A 19,706-nucleotide genomic window follows, 5' to 3' on the forward strand; every position below is an offset into this window, starting at 1 on the left:
GGTTCCTCAAAAAGTTAAACAGATCTTCCTCACAACCCAGCCATACTACTCCTGGGCATCTACCCAGAACATCACAAGCCAGGATATCATAAAGATAACTTGCATATCCATGTTCAGTGCTGCACTATTCACAATACCCAAGCTATGGAAACAGCCTGGATAGCCTACAATAGATGAAGTAGATCAAAAACATGTGGCACATATACAAAATGGAAGTTAACTCCCCTATTAGAAAAAATATGCCGGGCTGGGAATATGGCCGAGTGGCAAGAGCACTTGCCTTGTATACATGAAGTCCTGGGTTCAATTCCCCAGTACCATATATACAGAAAATGGCCAGAAGTGGCACTGTGGCTCAAGTGGCAGAGTGCTAGCCTTGAGCAAAAAGAAGCGAGGGACAGTGCTCAAGCTCTGAGTCCAAGCCCCAGGACTAGCCAAAAAAAAAAAGAAAAAGAAAAAGAAAAAATATGCCATTTGTAGGAAAATGGATGGACCTAGAACACATTATGGTAAGTGAGGCAAGCCAAACTGGGAAAGACAAACAAGCCAGGCACTGGTGGCCCAAACCTGTAATCCTAACTTCTCAGGATCTCCGTATAAAGCCAGCCTGGGCAGCAAAGTCTGTGAGACTCTTATCTCCAATTAATCAACAGAAAAAGCAGAAGTGGCACTGTGGCTCAAAGTGGTAGAGCACTAGCCTTGAGCAAAAGAGTTCAGGGACAGTGACCAGGCCGAGTTCAAGCCCCACAACCAACCAAAAAGAAGAAAACAACAACAAAAAAAGAGAGCATGTTTTCTTTATGTGGAAGCTATATAAAATACAATTGAGGGGCTGGGGATATGGCCTAGTGGCAAGAGCGCTTTCCTTGTATACATGAAGCCCTCGGTTCGATTCCCCAGCACCACATATACAGAAAACGGACAGAAGTGGCGCTGCGGTTCAAGTGGCAGAGTGCTAGCCTTGAGCAAAAAAAAGAAGCCAGGGACAGTGCTCAGGCCCTGAGTCCAAGGCCCAGGACTGGCAAAAAAAAAAAAAAAAAAATACAATTGAACATGATCATTTATACAGGGCTATATGCATTTACACATAAACAAACAGACAAAAGTAGGATACTCTTAGGGAAGGAACCCAAAAATGTAACTCCTCTAAATATCTAAAATAACATTTATCAAAATGAATAGTATCATTCCTTAGAAAGCCAAAATCAAAGTTCAGCAAACTAAACACAAGGAAGCAATTACTGCAAAGGTATGGAGTGAGATCAAGGGCAAAAGAATAGATGAATAAAGAGGGGAAAATGTAGTCAAGAATCCAATGTAGGGGGCTGGAGATATGGCCTAGTGGCAAGAGAGCTTGCCTCGTATACATGAGGCCCTGGGTTCGATTCCCCAGCACCACACATACAGAAAACGGCCAGAAGTGGCGCTGTGGCTCAAGTGGCAGAGTGCTAGCCTTGAGCAAAAGGAAGCCAGGGACAGTGCTCAGGCCCTGAGTGCAAGGCCCAGGACTGGCCAAAAAAAAAAAAGAATCCAATGTATATCCTACAAAATTAAGAAGGGGAAGGGAAGAGGTAAAGGAAGAATGGATAAGAATGTTGAAAGGGTTGGACACTAGTGACTCACACCTATAATCCTACCTACTCAGGAGTTGAGATTCAAGGATCACCATTCAAAGCCAGCTCAGGAAATAAAGTCTGTGAGACTCTGATCTCCAATTAACCACCAGAAAACTGGAGTGGCCCTGTGGCTCAAAGCAAATAGCCGGGGACCGTGCCCAGGTCCTGAGTCCAAGCCCATGTCCAACAAAAAAAATAAATAATATTTTTTGTTGAAAGGAGTGACATTGATCAAAATAAACTGTATTTATAAACTGCTTTGTTAAGTGAGAACTTCTTTATACAATTAAAGATCATAATAAAAAATTAATAAGCAGGGCAGCAGTGGCTCACACCTGTAATCCTTGCTACTCAGGAGGCTGAGATCTGAGAAATTGTGTTTTGAAGAAAGTCTGTGAGACTCTTATCTCCAATTAAATCACAGAAAAAGTCAGTGAGGATGTGGCTCAAGTGGTAGAGTACCAGCCTTGAGCAAAAGGAGCTAAGGGATAGCACGTAATCCCAGAGTTCTAAGTCTCAGGACCAGCAAATAAATTAGTAAATAAATAAATAAATATTTTTTAATCCATGAAATGGAAACACGGGACTTTTTATTATTTTTTATTGTTTTTTGTTGTTGTCTTGGGGGAGGCGAAGGAGGGCACAGAAATGAAGGAGGGAGGAAGGGCAAACAAATGCAGTAGTGATATTAAATATTCACTATGTAAAAAATGAACTATGCAACTTGCGGGCAGGAACAGAATAAGGCAACTGGGGAAATTAATAGAAGGGGTGACAGTGTCCAAAAAGAATTATACTCATTACCTGACTTATGGAATTATAACCCCTCTGTATAACTCCTTAAAAATAATAAAAGTTACATTTTTTAAAGGACATGGCTGAGCACCTGCCTAGCACCTGCCTAGCAAGTTGAAGACCCTGACTTTAAACCCATTAGTACATACATGTACACATAAACAAAAACTATTACAGAAAAAGAAAACAAAATACTGTTAACATTATCTAATTGACATGTTCTTACCTAAATTACAATGTACTGTTTTACAGTATCTGAGTTGAATTCTGGTGATATATGCAAAGCAGACTTCTAAATAACTAGGTCCAGAGTTTACCCCTCGTTGGTTTCACTTAACTTTAACATCTTTCATTAAATGTGGCATTTGGACTTTAACATCTTTCATTAAATATGGCATTTGTTACAAACATTTTAAAATTAAAAACATAAAATAACCCTTGAAATTAAAAAAAATAATAAGAGGATCTGGCACCCGTGGCTCACACCTATAATCCTACCTACTCAGAAGGCTGAGATCTGAGGGTTGCAGTTCAAAGCTACCCCTGGCAGGAAACACCATGAGACTCTTTTTTTTCTTTTTTGGCCAGTCCTGGGGCCTGAACTCGGCATGAGCACTGTGTCCTTGGCTTCTTTTTGCTCAACGCTATCACTCTACCACTTGAGCCACAGCACCACTTCTGGCTTTCTCTATATATGTGGTGTTGAGGAATTGAATCCAGGGTTTCATGTATACAAGACGAGCACTCTACCACTAGGCCATATTCCCAGCCCCACCATGAGACTCTTGTCTCCAATAAACTACCAAAAAGCTAGACTGGAGTTGTGGCTTAATGGTAGAGTTCTTGCCTAGCATGCACAAAGCCCTGGGTTCGATTCCTCAGCACCACATAAACAGAAAAAGCCAGAAGGGCTGGGAATATGATCTAGTGGCAAGACTGCTTGCCCCATATACATGAAGCCCTCGGCTTGACGCCCCAGTACCACATATATAGAAAACAGCCAGAAGAGGCGCTATGGCTCAAGTGGCAGAGTGCTAGCCTTGAGCAAAAAGAAGCCAGGGACAGTGCTCAGGCCCTGAGTTTAAGGCCCAAAACTGGCAACCCCAATACCCCAAAAGAGGATGAGCAAATTAAAAGCTCACAGAGAAGTGGAGCCTAACAGATTAAGAGAAAAAATTGTGAAATATGATTAACACTAAATGGTATTCATATAATATTTGTTCATATAAATTTTTCTACCTAGGGAACACTTAAGAATATTTAATTTTTAAAACGGGTGGCATTATTATAAACTTTCATCCATGTGTACATGTAAAAATGAGACAAAGGTGACTGATTTTCTGACCTACACCAAAATCATTCATGATTCAATACAACTCAATTATTAAGCATCTACAACCCATAATTTTCTTTTCCAAGGCATTTTTAAAGTACCATTCTCAATAGTACTGCAAACCATCTGGAACTACTTAACTTTGCCAGCCTGCTGAGATATGTGCCTCCCCCTTGGGAAGACCATCCCAGACCAAATAAATAACTGAGGAAACTGCTCTGAAAACATGATGACATATAGCTCTAACAAAGACTTCAAGGTTTTTTTTTTTTCCCTTCCTGGATTAAAACAAATTTATCTCTAATATTGAATAATTTTTTAAAAAGAACAGTATTGACCTATTTAACCTACACAAATTGCCTCATAGTAGTAACATTTGCTATACAATCACGTAAGAAGTTTATTAGGAATTATTTCAGGGGTTGGAGATGTGGCTCAGTAGTAGAGTGCATGCCTATCATGCACCAGGCTCTGCACTCAATCCTCACAGAAAAAAAAAAAAAAGCGGGGAGGTGGGGGGGGGGGGGTGGAGAATAAGGCAAGGAGAGAAGGAAAGAGATGGGACAAAATAAGGAGAAGGACAAGGGAATCTTAAGACTGCATCACCAAAAATTATCTAATCACTTCAGAGACATCTCAATTTTTTTGTTGTTTTGTTTTTGGCCAGTCCTGAGGCTTAGACTCAGGGCCTGAGCACTGTCCCTGGCTTCTTTGTGCTCAAGGCTAGCACACTGCCACTTGAGCCACAGTGCCACTTCTGGCTTTTTCTATATATGTGGTGCTGGGGAATTCAACCCAGGGCTTCATGTATAGGAGGCAAGCAGTCTTGCCATTAGGCCATATCCCCAGCTCGACATCTCAATTTTTAATAAGCAAAACGTAAGTCTTTTTCAACTACTAGCTGATGGTTCCACATCACTGGGCTTCTTTTCTTTCTTTCTTTTTTTTTGCCTGTCCTGGGGCTTGAACTCGGGGCCTGGTCTGTGTCCTTGAGCCTCTCTGTGCTCAAGGCTAGCATTCTACCACTTGAGCCACAGTGCCACTTCTGCCTTTTTCTGTTTATGAGGTACTGAGGAATCAAACCCAGGGTTTCATGTGTGCTAGGCAAGTACTCTACCAATAAGCCATATTCCCAGCCCCTCCATTAACATATTAAAATTATTTTTCTTTTGCTTTTTAAGACACAGTCTCACTATGTATTCCAGGGGCTGTCTTCAAAACTTTGACCCTACTGCCTCTGCCTCTTGAGTGCTGGGATTACAGGCTAGCTCCACCAAGTCCAGCAATTTTTAAATTATTTCTCTTTCAGAATGTTACTTTTTTATATAGCTGAGGAATATATAAAAGTAAATATTTTCCATTTTGAAGCTGAAGGCAAAAATTCCACCTTAAATATTGGAAATCTAAGCTGGGCGCTGGTGGCTCACACTTGTAATCCTAGCTACTTGGGAGGCTGAGATCTGAGGATCACGATTCAAAGCCAGCCTAGGCAAGAAAGTCCCTGAGACTCTTATCTCCAATTAGCCACCAAAAAGCCAGAAGTGGAGCTGTGGCTGAAGTGGTAGGACACTACCATTGAGTGAAAAAGCTAAGGGACAGTGCCGAGGCCCTGAGTTCAAGGCACACACACACACACACCAAAAAAAAAAAAAAAAAAAAAAAAAAAAAAAAAAAACACTTAAAAAAAAAAACTTTTCCTAAAGGTAATTAAAAAAAAAAAATCTAACCCAAGGCCGGGGCGCTGGTAACTCACGCTATAATCCTAGCTACTCATGAGGCTGAGATCTGAGGATTGAGGTTCAAACCAGCTAGGGAAGGAAAGTCAGAGATACTCTTATCTCCAACCACCAGAAAACCAGAAGTAGCACTGTGGCTCAAGTGGTAGAGTACTAGCCTTGAGCTGAAGAGCTCATGGACAGTGTCCAGGCCCAGAATTCAAGCCCCATGACCAACACACACACACAAAAAAAATCTAATCCAGGGCCTTCACAAGTGTATACTTAAAACAGTATTGAGAAATACTAGTATTTATCTTCGGAGATCCTTAATCTGTTTAACAGCCATACATATTTGTAAAATACTGAAAGAAAAATACATTATGAAGCTAGTATTAAATGCAGAGTTATATTCTTTAGTCCTAGTTATCAATTTGATAAATATACAGTTCATTTAAGTTCATTTAGGAATTTTAGTATCACTTGACTGGCATGACAGTTTTCAAAGATTTTAAAATTCTCAGATTAGCTGGGCACTGGTAGCTCATGCCTGTAATCCCAGCTACTCAGGAGACTGAGATCTGAGGACCATGATTCTAAGCCAGTAGGGACAGGAAAAGTCCATGAGACTCATATCTCCAATTAACCACTCAAAAAAAAACCAAAAAAAAAAATACCCAGAAGCTTTGCTTGAGCAAAAGGCCAAGGGTCAGCACTCAGGCACTGAGTTCAAGTCCTAGCACCAACATTTCCCAAATATAATGAGAGGGTATTTGAGAAAAATCTTTTTGGGGGTGAGTGGGGTGGCAGGGGTACTGGGCCTGGAGGCTGTCACTTAAGCTTTTTGGCTCAAGACTGGTGCTCCTCAACCTCTGGCTTTTTGGTGGTTAACTGGAGGTAAGAGTCTCACTGACTTTCTTGTCCAGGCTCACTTTGAACTGCAATCCTCAGATCTCAATCTCTTGAACAGTTAGGACTATAGACATGAGCCACCAGCCACAGCCGAGAAAATCTTTTTTAAAACATTTCCATTTTCCCAAAATAAGTAATTCTCAACATACTGGTAATCACAATTATTTCTAAGCACTTCCTCAAAAATTGAGAAAACAGCCTACCAACTCTATGGAGGAGAGTTCTTAAGTTCAGAGACTATATTAAAAAATACTAGAATCATTTTTGCATAATTTGTCTTTTCTGCATTTGAACAGATGCATAGTTTTCTCATCTGTAAAATTAAGTGCTTGGACAGGAAAATGAGCTATCCCTAATGAGTCTTGCTGTGTTAGTTCTTGTGACTAAGTCAAATGTGCTTCTTTTATAAATAAGATAAAAACTAAAGGTGTCATTATGGTTTTTTAAAAACTTTTTTAACCCATAAAGGACCTTTTTTTTAGATACTTTACATAAACAAGCCAGCCATTTTATGTCTGATTAAAAACAGGCTAACAACATCCAAACAGAGCATAGTATAAAATCTGATTTTATATGAAATCAGAATGTGAAATCTCGTAAAGATGACATATTTTCACCTTTAATTCTGTTAAATGTATTTCAAATAAAAGTTCTGTTCTCAAAATTAATCATTTCCCCCCCATATTAAAAACACATACCATACCACCATCTCATGTTTCATTTTTTAAAATTCTTTAAAGATGTCCAAGGTTATATTAAACCAGCGACCTTTTAAAATTATTTTGACATTCTCTAATGTTTGATCTATGTTCTTTCCATTCTATAACTGCATTTGTAGAGGTAAAAATTGTCAAAACAGTGCTAGTCTAATTCTGAGATAAATTCCCTCACTTTGATAGAAATTTCCATTTTAAGTGAAATCCTTAAGTGTCTTTAAATATTACCAAAAAATGACATTTCATAAGTCTTTTTCTCTGGTAGTTTACAAAGACAAGAAATACTCTAAACCGTTAATGCTGTTTATCCCTGGGTGGTGGTATTACACGCCATGTTCTTTGTTGGTTTTTTTCCCCCAAAAAAGCATTATTCCCTTGGTAATCAAATATCATTTTAAAATTAAATTTTAGATAACTTAAAGAGTTTGAGACATCAGCAGAGTTCACTTCTACAGGAGATTTGTTAAATGGTTTTTCCTTTTGATAAACGGCTGCTTTAACAAGAGAATGATTTGATCAGGTGTCTACTGGGCTGAATGATGATTTAAAAAAAAAAAAGACCTTTATTTTCAAGGCCCTTCTTTCATTTAAGCGTTTGAGAAAACCCAAGTAAATCTGAACTTCACTGCAGTGAGCCATGCAGTATTAAACTTTTTGAATGGTCAGAATAACGCCTTTCATTTCAACTATTAGCCAAATGGCAAAAGATTCAGGGTTACCAATGTTTTCAGAGACTTCTTAGCATTCTCCTCTTGTCATTATTTCAGAACAATTTCATGTACAAAGAAACGCAATTGTAAACAGCTTCTATTTCAAGCCCACAAAAAAAAAAAAAAACACCGAATTGGGATGAAAGGCAAAGCCTTGACCTTTCTATTTTAGACTTACATCTGGGTAGCAAGCCATCTGCTTTCCCCCCACTTCCTACCCCATCTGCTTAATGGACTGAAAATACTGCACCTAATTGCAATTTTATCAAACCAGCCTGACTTTTCCACTTCAACCAATTATGATCCTGCTTTTCATCTGAAGGCTCACTTGGCCAGAATTTGACTTCCCCTTCCCACCTCCCTCCATTAAGAGCAGCCAAATGTCTCTTAAGACGCTGAGGCTACCCGTGGTGTGTTAAGCCATCTATCTACAGGGCTCTCCACTTTCAACCCCGAGCGCGCCTAGATGGAGAACTCCAGCCTCTCTGCTCCTCTGGATCTGCGGAGCCGGTGCGGGCATTGCTGCGGTTCCGCAGGAGGCATCTCACAGCTCAGTCTAGAAAGAAGTCGCGTCGGTCTGTGCCGCTCCACAACCAGGGGACCCAGCCCGGGAAAGCCAGACAGGGGGTGGGAGGAGAAACCTCCGGGAAGGAAGGTGTTGCAAAGGAGGGGCGGGGGGGGGGGGTTGGAAGCTTCACTGGGAGGAAAGACCTTCCTTCCCGAGGCAGGGTGTGTGAAGTGAAGCAAGAAGCCGGCGGCCGATGTGCAACAAGGGGAGGGGAGGGGAAGAAGGGGTCGGAGGCCGGCGGGAGGCCCCGGGTGGGAGGCCGGCGCGGGGACGCCGGCGGCCGTGGGCAGCTCGCAAGCCCCCCGCCCGAGTCCGAGCAGCGGGGGCGCTTTCCGCAGCAATAGGTGCGGGGGTGAGAAGCACGAGAAAGATCCCAGTCTGGGGGGGGGGGGTTCTTTGAAGGAGAGGGGGCAGCGGAGAGCTCCGTCCGCGGCCGGCGCGGCCCACCCCTGGCCGGGCCCCGCTACTTAACTATTTGTAGAGCTGCTGCAGGCACAGGTCCAGGCTCTCGCCCTCTACCTCCTCGCGGGTGATGCGCTCCGACAGCGGCCGCGGGAGCGGGGGAAGCGGCGGCAGCTGGGGCTGCGGCGGCGGCGGCCCGGCCGAGTGCCCGGGAACGGCCGCCGCCGCCGCCTCCGCCGCCGCCGCCGCCTCCTCTTCCTCCTCCTCCTCCTCCTCCTCCTCGCCCTCAGCCGCTGCCGCCGCCGCCGCCGCCGCCTCCTCCTCCTCCTCCTCCACCGCCTCCTCTTCGGGCTCCGGGTCTGGCTCCTGCTCTCCCTCTTCGGTCGCCGCTATCGTCGACCCCTCCTCCCCCGGCTCCTCAACCGAAGCGTCGGCCGCCTCAGCGGCTCCCAGTTCAGTTTCGGGTTCGGACTCGGGTTCGGGTTCTGGCTCAAGCTCGCCGCCGCCGCACGGTCCACGAAACTCGCCCAAGAATAGCTCTAGGAAGCGCCGGTAAGTTTTCTCCTCAGGGATGCAGCCGGCCATCGCTGCTCATGCCCAGGGGTCGACCGGGGTGGCGGGAGGAAAGGTGGTGGGAGGAAGCCCGGCACGGGGAGGGGGCTGCTGTGAGCCTCGAGCTCCTGCTCGGATGGCTAACCGCCGCACCGGCACGAGCGATCAGCACTAGGTTGCCTGGAGAGGGCTCCCGCAGGCGTGCGCGCCACCGAGGGAGGACGTGCGCGGCCCCGGGGGTGGGGCGGAGCGCGCCGCCCCTTTAGGGTCTGGAGGGAAAGTTGGTGGCGGGCACGCGCGCGGGGTCCAGCGGCGGCCCACCCTCTATCCCTACCGAGAGCTCAGCCCACGCTGCTTAGAGACTGTCCCCATAGCAACCGGCTCTAAGAAATTCAGGGTCCTCCCCGTCGAGTCCGTGGAGTCGTAAGGACACAATGACTCCAGATGTCCTTAGTGGATGGAGACCTTGGTCCCCAAGAGTGACCCAAGACAGCTCCAAGCCTACCTCGTGGCCACCTCTTGGATTGCCTTTACTTCAGTTTTCTTTAAACTGTTTCCATCTTGCTATTGAAAGGCTGCCACATACTGTACACCTTTTGTTGATGACACTCATTGGGTAATGGAGGCCTAGGCATAAACATCTAACCAGTGGGTTCTCTCATTTGAGTTTGTGAAGTGATGTGATCCCCATTTCTCAAAAAGATAAAACTGAAAACTGAGTCATTTACTTACTTCAGTGTCTCAAAACTTGTAGCCATGGCGCTGGAATTACAACCCAGATCTTAGGCTACAAAACCTTTTAAATGCTTTTCCCTTAACTCTTCTCTCTGAAAAATTCATCAGTACTTGTATCCAAAAGGCCTTGTTTGTATAGGGCTTTGTAGCTGACAAATTGTTTTCAATCCTTTAATCCTTACCACAGTCTCTTGAGGTAGAAGCTATTACCATTATGATTTTGTTTTTCAGCTGAGGAAAACAACCTTTAAACACATGATGACTTTGCTCAAGGTCACAGGCAAGCGATACAACAGGAATTGGACTTGGTCCATGAAGAACACAAATTGGAGTTGGTCCATGAAGGGATTCCATGCATTTCACCCATTAGTAGTTTTCCACCACACTAAGACATTATCTTTAATGTATGTATAAAGCATGCCTTACTTTATTACATAGTAGAATCTGTATTTTTTCCCCTGTAATTTCTTTGCTCTTCTTTCCATAACCTCCTGTGCCCCTTCTTTCCTGGGTTGGAAATGAAAGGACTTTGATTCTAATTTTCTTACCAAACAATACACACATCTATTATTTTCAAGCCTTGCTTAGTGGGGAAAGGAGGAAGGAAGCGGTGTTGTTATACAGCAATATGGATGATAGCATCATTACTGTATACTGCCATGTCCATAATAACATGTAATTCAGTAAAACAGTGCTTTGAAAAATATGTTCTCACGAACTACCACCCCATTCTCTCCATTTATTGTTTCTGGGTTTCAGTTGGATTTAGGATCTGAAATCGCACTTGCAGGTAGTTATTAATGGCAAAGGAGTCTCCACGCCAACTGTTTTCATATTGTACTGTTTTCTAAATCCCTGACCTGATACTGTTATTTTAAGATTTAGTGGGTTGAATTTACTAATGTACATTATGACATCATGTAAATTAGAGATCCATGCCCTCTTCTAGCTTGATATTAAATAATACATGTAGAAAGTATATAGTGAGTTTTCTAAAACTATTTTTTCCCATAAGGTAAAATGGAAAGACCCAATAAGTCTGTTTCCAGACATGCTAAATGTATTTATGTATTTTAAAACACTACTCAGTATAAAGCAATTTCTCTATGCCAAGAGTCTTTAAACTCATTTCTCTTTGTTTTCAATCCACCTGTTCATTTCCATTTTAGAAAATGTAGAAAAGACTGACAACATTTTTAGGCTGCAATCCTAAATGTCCACAGTTTTAAATTCCAACAACTGTTAATATCTCAGAATTTGACATGATGACATTTAGTTCAAGAGTACATAGCTGTCAGCTTTAACAATTCATATCAAGCTACACCTTCCTACTTCATAATGTAGTTGCGTTCCTCATTTACATGACATTTATTTGTGACATTAATTTATGACTCAACCCACATATCAAAGGAAAGTGATGTATGTTGGTGAAACATTACTCCTAGGAGTAAAAGAAAAAGCCCACACCTCTATTACTATAAATGAGAGGCGTATTTGCTTATATTCATAAAGATATTCCTTCACAGAGACCAATGTGGATCCTGTTGCATCCATTTAACAAAGTAGCTTTGCCAGGTTGCTGACAGCAGTGCTACGATCTCAGAGCAGCTGCGTAGGATGATTTTGCCATTGTCAAGAAGTCTCTAGTGACTCACACCTGTCCTCCTAGCTACTTAGGAGGCTGAGATCTGAGGATTGTGATTCAAAGTCAGCCCAGGCAGGAAAGTCCAATTACCCACCAGAAGTTGAGCTGTGGCTCAAAGTGGTAGGGTGCTAACCTGGAGCAAAAGAGCTCGGGGACAGTGCCCAGGCCTGAGTTCAAGCTCCATGACCAAAAAGGAAAAAAAAAAACAGGTCTAGTTATTATTTTACATTACATTATTTTACATACTTGATTTTATTTTCCCTCTTACACCTCTCTAGATCTTATTATATATATGTACATAGAGCGAGAGAAAGAGAGCAACAAAATAGATACATAATGTACCAAGATTATTTAATGTTTTTCTGATTATTTTGGAGATAAAAATCTTTCCCCTTCTAACCCTTAGCCCTCTGAAGAAAATGCACAATTCCCTTTCATAGACATTCATACTAACATTTTTAAGCTTAACAAGAAATTTTGAGTTTGGTAGTTTCTTATATGATCCACTAATTCCTTTCTTAGATATTTACCAATGAGAAATAAAACAATATTCAATGCACACAAAAATTATATATAAATGCTCACAGAAGTTTTATTCCTATGGGGAAATAACCAAGATGCCCAGGAAGTAAATGGATAAACTGTATTATATTTATACAATGGATACTGTAACACAAAGTAAATGAACTAGTGATATAACATAGATGAGGGCTGGGAATGTGGCTTAGTGGTAGAATGCTTGCCTAGCATACATGAAGCCCTGGGTTCAATTCCTCAGTACCATATAAACTGAAAAAGCTGGAAGTGTTATGGCTCAAGTGGTATGCTACACGTGAGCAAAAGAAGCTCAGAGACAGCACTCACTCAGGCCCTGAGTTCAAGTCTTAGGGCTGGAAAACAACAAAAACCATAGATGAATCTCAAAAGTATATTGTTCAGAAAGGAAACCAGGCAAAAGGATCTATATCTAAAAATTAGGCAAACTTGAGCTGAGGGTAGTAGTGCATACTAGTAACACCAGCACTCAGGAGGTAAAGGAAAGAGGATCATAAATTCAAGGTCTGCTCAGGATGTATACTAGTTTAAAGCCAGCATAGCAAGACCTCTGAAACATCAAAACCAACAAAAGACCAGGCAAAACTAACCAACAGTGAGAGGGGGGTGAACTTACTTGTTTAGGCACCTATGAAATTATCACAGTGGATTCCTTTGTACTATTAATGTATGTTTTTTAAAAGGAATACATTTAAAGAATACATTTCAAATAAGTATACTGTAAAATATATGCCAGCAGTTCACACCTATAATCCTAGTCTAGTTACTCAGGATACTGAGATCTGAGGATCAAGGTTCAAAGTCAGACAGGTAGACAAATCTGAAAAACACTTGTTTTCAATTAATCAGCAAAAAAAGCCAAGAGTGGAATTATGGCTCAGTTGATAGAGCAGCAGTCTTAAGGTAAAAAAGGTGATGGAGAGCTAAAGGCCTAAATACCAGTACCAGCACATACTGTGTATAAACTGTGCACCAATAAAGTTGATTTTAAGAATGAAAAATAGTTTATTTCTGTGTCGGTGTTTGTCCTCTTTAGTCTTGTATATATTCCTTCCTCCTTTGTTCTGCTCTGTAATAGAGGAAGACTGACTCAAGTTGTACTCACTAGGGTTCTGTGACAGCTCAGTTGTAGATAAGATTTGCTCAGTGGGAGGCACCGAGAGAATTGGAAGGTGGGACCCCTATCTCAGTCCCAAGGCCTGTTGCCTGTTATAGCTTTGTTACCATGAAAGTATCTACTAGAATTCCAGTATGGCCCAGTGACCCCAGTCCCTGAGCTCCAGAAACCATCTTCCTCCATTTGTCCTTAGCTCCAAGATGGTGACAACTTCTAGCCTCCTAAGCTAGAATTAGAAGCGTTAATATTTTCTTTTGGATTTTTGAAATTCTTCCATCAACTGGGTGCCAGGGCTCATGACTGTAATCCCAGCTACTCAGGAGGCTAAAATCTGAGCATCATGGTTCACAAAGCCAGGCCTGACGGGAAAGTCCATGAGAATCTTTTTTTTTTTTTTTTTGCCAGTCCTGGGGCTTGGACTCTGGGCCTGAGGACTGTCCCTGGCTTCTTTTTGTTCAAAGCTAGCACTCTGCCACTTGAGCCACAGCACCACTTCTGGCCATTTTCTGTATATGTGGTGCTGGGGAATCGAACCCAGGGCCTCATGTATATGAGGCAGGCACTCTTGCCACTAGGCCATATCCCCAGCCTGAGAATCTTATCTTTAATTAATCATAAAAAAGCTGGCAGTGGAGAGGTGACTCAAGTGGTAGAGCGCTAACCTTTGTGTGTGGGGGGAGTGAGGAGGGAGGAGTCATGGGGCTTGAACTCAGACCCTGGGTGCTTATACCTGAGCTTTTCTGTTCAAGGCTAGTAGTACTCTATCACTTTGAGCCACAGTTCTGCTTCTGGTTTTCTGATGGTTAATTAGAGATAAGTTCTCATGGACTTTTCCTGCCAAGGCAGACTTTGAACCTTGGTTCTCAGATCTCAGCCTCCTAAGTAGCTAGGTATACGGTGCAAGTCACCAGCATCTGCTGGTGTTTTATGTTTTAGAAAGTATACCAAAGTATCCCTAGCACTGAACTTAAAAATGCATCTAGTTATTGTCTGTAGATAACATGATCTTTTTTTTCTTTTGGCCAGTCCTGGGTCTTGAACTCAGGGTGTGAGCACTGTCCCCTGGCTTGTTTTTGCTCAAGGCTAGCACTCTGCAACTTGAGCCACAGAACCACTTCTGGCCTTTTTCTATATATGTGGTGCTGGTGAATCGAACCCAGGACTTCATGTATACGAAGCAAGCACTCTTGCCACTAGGCCATATTCCCAGCACCCCCTGGCTTCTTTTTTGCTCAAGGCTAACACTCTACCACTTGAGCCAAAGTGCCATTCCAGCTTTTTCTGTTTATGTGGTGCTGAGGTATGGAACACAGCGCTTCAAGCAGGCAAGGCAAGCACTCTACCACTAAACCACATTCCCAGCCCAATATGATCTTACATGTAGGAAATCCTAAAAATTATACATACACAAAACTATTAAAAAGTATATTTTTTATATTTTAAAAGCTGAGAGATATGTAAGTAGCATTTAAAATATTGTGTGCTCAGTGATACAGAACAACAGAATACCTGCAACTGAATAAACAACACAAAAATGTTAATAAGGGGGCTGTGAATGTGGCTTAGCTGTAGAGTGCTTGCCTAGCATACATGAAGCCCTGGGTTCAATTCCTCAGCACAACATACACAGAAAAAGCCAGAAGTGGTGCTGTGGCTCAAGCGGTAGAGTGGTAGCCTTGAGCAAAAAGAAGCTGGGGACAGTGTTCAGGCCCTGAGTCTAAGCCCAGGACTGGCAAAAAAAAAAAAAAAATGTTAATAAGGAACCCCCTCTTTTGCTTCTCAGACCAATAAATATAACTTTTAAATCATCTCTACTTACTGTCAAAAATATTACTGTTAACATTTTTTATTCTATTCCTTTTCTATCGCTGCTAATATAGTCATATGTGGCAATAGTCCAAAGTTGTCAAAATTAAAATTCAGGCTCATACAACCAAATCTCACCAGTTTTAAAAAGCAAAGTAGTCATCCAAATAGTTTCTAACCATTAGTAACAATCTTCCTTTTTATCTAGCATAGTTGTTTGGACAACTAAAATTATTTTTGGATTTGCAACATCCTTATAAAGGAGGTAGACGACAGGAGTTGATGGTAATTTGATGCTGGTACTATAAATGACTAACATGTGGCATGTTCCTTTTATAATGAATTATTCTTCTAAAGTGAACTCTTTTTTATAAATCCACATCTATGAGTTTTCACAGAAAATATTACAGAAAATAGTTCATGGTAATAAGATTTTATTTTTCATTAACACCTAATTTTTAATTACCCTTATATATTTACTTAGAATTTAGGATTCTAAGTAAAACATACAAGAATTCAGAATGATATTGGTTATTCTGAATGTCAATTTCTCACTCTGACCTTTCACTAAACAAGACAGCTGGTGGATTTTTTTTTAATAAAAATGAAACAGGAAACATGAAAAGTCTTCACAAAGGTGTTTTCTATGATTAGATAGTACTGAGTACTTTATTCTTAGTTGAGCTGATGGAATTGAGCCACAGTGACATTTGTGACTAGAAGGGAGGATGGAAATGATTCCATTAACCTAGAGTGCTGTAACATATGGTAATCATAGGTGGTAGAATAGCTGTGTCGGACAAGGGTAGAAGTAAGCCATGTGGCACAGACACTATCAATTACCACACATGGTAACCATGCTGACACAATGCATCTTTTCCAGAAAGGAAATGATTTGGGCATATGAAGTAGTTTGCTGCCTTATGAAAGAGTGATCTATAAATGACATATCTGGCACCAGCATAGCACACATGGTTTCCAGTAATTCTGCAAGCTGAAGATTAAGGTTTGATAAAACTCTATATACCTAATAATGTAACCCATTGCAATTATTTACACAAAGGTAGAAAATCAAAATATGTATACAATATAAACTTAGGCCTTCATACAATATAAACTTAGGGCTTTCACACAAAATTAATTTTCAATATCCTTTTATTTTTATTTAGTTATTTTTAGTCAGTCATGAGGCTTGAATTCAGGGCCTGTGCTTTGTCCCTGAGCTCTTTTGCTCAAAGTTACTGTTCTACCATTTTGAGCTACAGCACCAATTCTGGTTTACTGGTAGTTAACTGAAAAGTCTCAGAACTTTCCTACCTGGGATGGCTTTGAACTGTGATCCTCAGATCTCAGCTTCTTCAGTAGCTAGGACTACAGGTGCCTAGCTTCAAATATTTTTTTAAATTATCCCATAAAATTCTGAAATATCGGGGCTGGGAATATGGCCTAGTGGCAAGAGTGCTTGCCTCATATACATGAAGCCCTGGGTTCGATTCCTCAGCACCACGTATATAGAAAACGGCCAGAAGTGGCGCTGTGGCTCAAGTGACAGTGCTAGCCTTGAGCAAAGAGAAGCCAGGGACAGTGCTCAGGCCCTGAGTCCAAGGCCCAGGACTGGCCAAAAAAAAAAAAAAAAAATCTGAAATATCATATGTCTGGAAAATACCAATAATTTAGTGACTATAAAGCCTATTGGCAAATAATCAAAATTAGATGTAGGGAGATAGAATTGTAATTATTTATTCCATGTATTGGAAAAAATATTGAAATAGAAACATGACACAAACTGATTTGTGTGTGTGTTTTGCCAGTCCTGGGTCTTAGCACTGTCCCTGGCTTGTTTTGGCTCAAGGCTAACACTCTGCCACTTGAGCCACACACAGCACCACTTCTGGCCGTTTTCTATGTATGTGGTGCTGGGGAATTGAACCCAGGGCCTCATGTATACAAGGCAAGCACTCTTGCCACTAAGCCATATTCCTAGCCACACAAAGTGTGTTTTAAGAAAACTTAATAGGGCTGGGGATATGTAACATTATGTGTTTTATTTATATTGAAAAGTGAGAAGAGGGCTGGGAATATGGCCCGAGTGGCAAAAGTGCCTGCCTCATATACATGAAGCCCTGGGTTCGATTCCTCAACACCTCATATATAGAAAAAGCCGGAAGTGGAGCTGTGGCTCAAGTGGTAGAGTGCTAGCCTTGAGCAAAAAGAAGCCAGGGACAGCATTCAGTGAAAGCACAGGTCCCAGCCATCCCAGAGGACCATGCAGAGATAATCACAGACAGAAGAAGGTTCATAAGGAGGTTTATTAGTAGGGCCATAGTTTCCACAGGAGAGGGAGCTACATGGCATCTGCACCTTATCCAAGTAGCAGCTTCTCTCTCTGGGGTAAAGGGGGAAGTAGGTAGGTAGTGAGTAGGAGTGGCTCATTAGGTATGGGTGGATCTGGGGGCTAGTGGGAGAAGCTGAGGACCTGAGGCTAGGGAAATGCTAACACTCAGGCCCTGAGTCCAAGGCCCAGGACTGGCAAGAAGAAAAAGAAAAGTGAGTAGAGAGGGTGGGAATATGGCTTAGTGGTAGAGTGCTTGCCTAGCATGCATGTGTAATATGGAGGTCAGATCTGGCCAGCGAAAGAGGGCAGAAGCTGACTCCATCTCCACTATCTCCCCAGCCTCCTCTGCTCAGAGGCCTGGGAAGATTCCCTCTTCCAGTAAACAAAGTGCCCCCCTCTCCCTGAATTAGCACACCAACTCTTGATGGGCATGCTTGGATTCCTACAGGAAGGGAAGCCCCATCCCCAGGTAATGGAAGTTTCTGAATCCCAAGAGACAGGGCCTGTAGGTTACTGAACCGGTCCGTCAAGTGCTTGGAACTGGGAGCTTCCTGTGACCCAGCCCCCTGGCCTGACCCTGTTTAGGGGCAGGCCAGCTCAGGCGCCATTATGCCATGCCACCTGTTACACTCTTGTGTCTGTCGTACCCATGGCGTCCCAATTCAGTTCATTGGAGCTGAATTGATTTGTTGGCACTTGGAAATCCTCCAGAAGTAAGTCTCTGTGGCACTGTCCTGTTTTGTGTTATATGTTTTTCTGAAACCTGGGACTGGTCCATCCGGAACTTCCCCAATAAATCCATCTTTTTACTTGAGACTGTCTCAGAGTGGTGGACTCTTGGAGGGATGGGGGGAATCGTCCCCTCCCTTGGACGCCATTACACATGAAGCTCTAGGTTTGATTGTTTAATACCACATAAACAAAAAGCCAGGGGCTGGGAATATGGCCTAGTGGCAAGAGTGCTTGCCTCGTATACATGAGGCCCTGGGTTCGATTCCTCAGCACCACATATACAGAAAATGACCAGAAGTGGCGCTGTGGCTCAAGTGGCAGAGTGCTAGCCTTGAGCAAAAAAAAAAAAAAAAAGAAGCCAGGGACAGTGCTCAGGCCCTGAGTTCATGGCCTAGGACTGGCAAAAAAAAAAAAAAAAAAAAAGAAAGAAAAGCTCAGGGACAGTGCCCAGGTCCTAAGTTCAAGCCCCAGGACTGGTTTAAAAAAAAAGAAAAAAGGAAGGAAGGGAAGAAAAGTGAGTAGAAAAATTACTAATACTGTATGGAAATCTTTTCCAAATTATTATGAGCACTGTTCCTGAACTTTTTTGCTCAAGGATAGTGTCATATCACTCTGAACCATATAACTAGAGATAAAAGTCCCACAGACTTTCCTGCCCAGGCTGGCTTTGAACTCCAATCCTCACATCTCAGCCTACTGAGTAGCTAGGATTACAGGTGTAAGCTGCCCAAACCCTGCTCAGAGACTTTGTTGTTATTTAAGGCTAGCACTTTACCACTTCACTGTTAGCTCCACTTCTGGTTTTTTGGTTGTTAACTGGAGATAAGAATCTCAGGGACTTGCCTGCCTGCAATATTCAGTCTCCTAAATAGCTTAGATTACAGGTGTGAGCCACTGGTGCTTGATGGTGTAGTTTTGTTTTGTTTTTTTGCCAGTCCTGGGCCTTGGACTCAGGGCCTGAGCACTGTCCCTAAGCTTCTTTTTGCTCAAGGCTAGCACTCTGCTACCTGAGCCACAGCGCCCCTTCTGGCCGTTTTCCATATATGTGGTGCTGGGGAATCGAACCGAGAGCTTCATGTGTAGGAGGCAAGCACTCTTGCCACTAGGCCATATTCCCAGCACTGTTTGTTTGTTTGTTTGTTTTTTAACTGAATATAGTTAAGTCATACTTTAGAGTTCTCATGTTTTGTTTTGTTTTTTTGCCAGTCCTGGGGCTTGGGACTCAAGGTCTGAGCACTGTCCCTGGCTTCTTTTTGCTCAAGGCTAGCACTCTACCTCTTGAGCCATAGCACCACTTCTGGCTTTTTCTATATATGTGGTGCTGAGGAATCAAACTTCATGTATGTGAGGCCATATTTCCAGCCCAATAATGGTGTTTTTAAAAACTTAAACTTGCCAGGTGCTGGTGGCTTACAACCTGTAATCCTAGCTATTTGCTGGGCATCTCCAATTAACCAGCAAA

The 19,706-nt window shown here is 42.4% G+C and overlaps 1 protein-coding gene across 1 annotated transcript in view; it reads right to left on the reverse strand.

Moving 5' to 3' along the window:
• Ppm1e (protein phosphatase, Mg2+/Mn2+ dependent 1E) overlaps nucleotides 1-9,418 on the reverse strand; it is a 106,807-nt gene extending 97,389 nt beyond the window's left edge. Inside the window, exon 1 of the mRNA XM_048367099.1 lies at nucleotides 8,838-9,418. Coding sequence (XP_048223056.1) covers nucleotides 8,838-9,352 — 515 coding nt within the window. The 5' untranslated portion in view covers nucleotides 9,353-9,418. The remainder of the gene's footprint in view (nucleotides 1-8,837) is intronic.
• Between the last annotated feature and the right edge of the window lie 10,288 nt (nucleotides 9,419-19,706).

This window comes from Perognathus longimembris, chromosome 17 (genome assembly GCF_023159225.1).
Source record: "Perognathus longimembris pacificus isolate PPM17 chromosome 17, ASM2315922v1, whole genome shotgun sequence".
In the NCBI taxonomy this organism is placed as follows: Eukaryota; Metazoa; Chordata; class Mammalia; order Rodentia; family Heteromyidae; genus Perognathus; species Perognathus longimembris.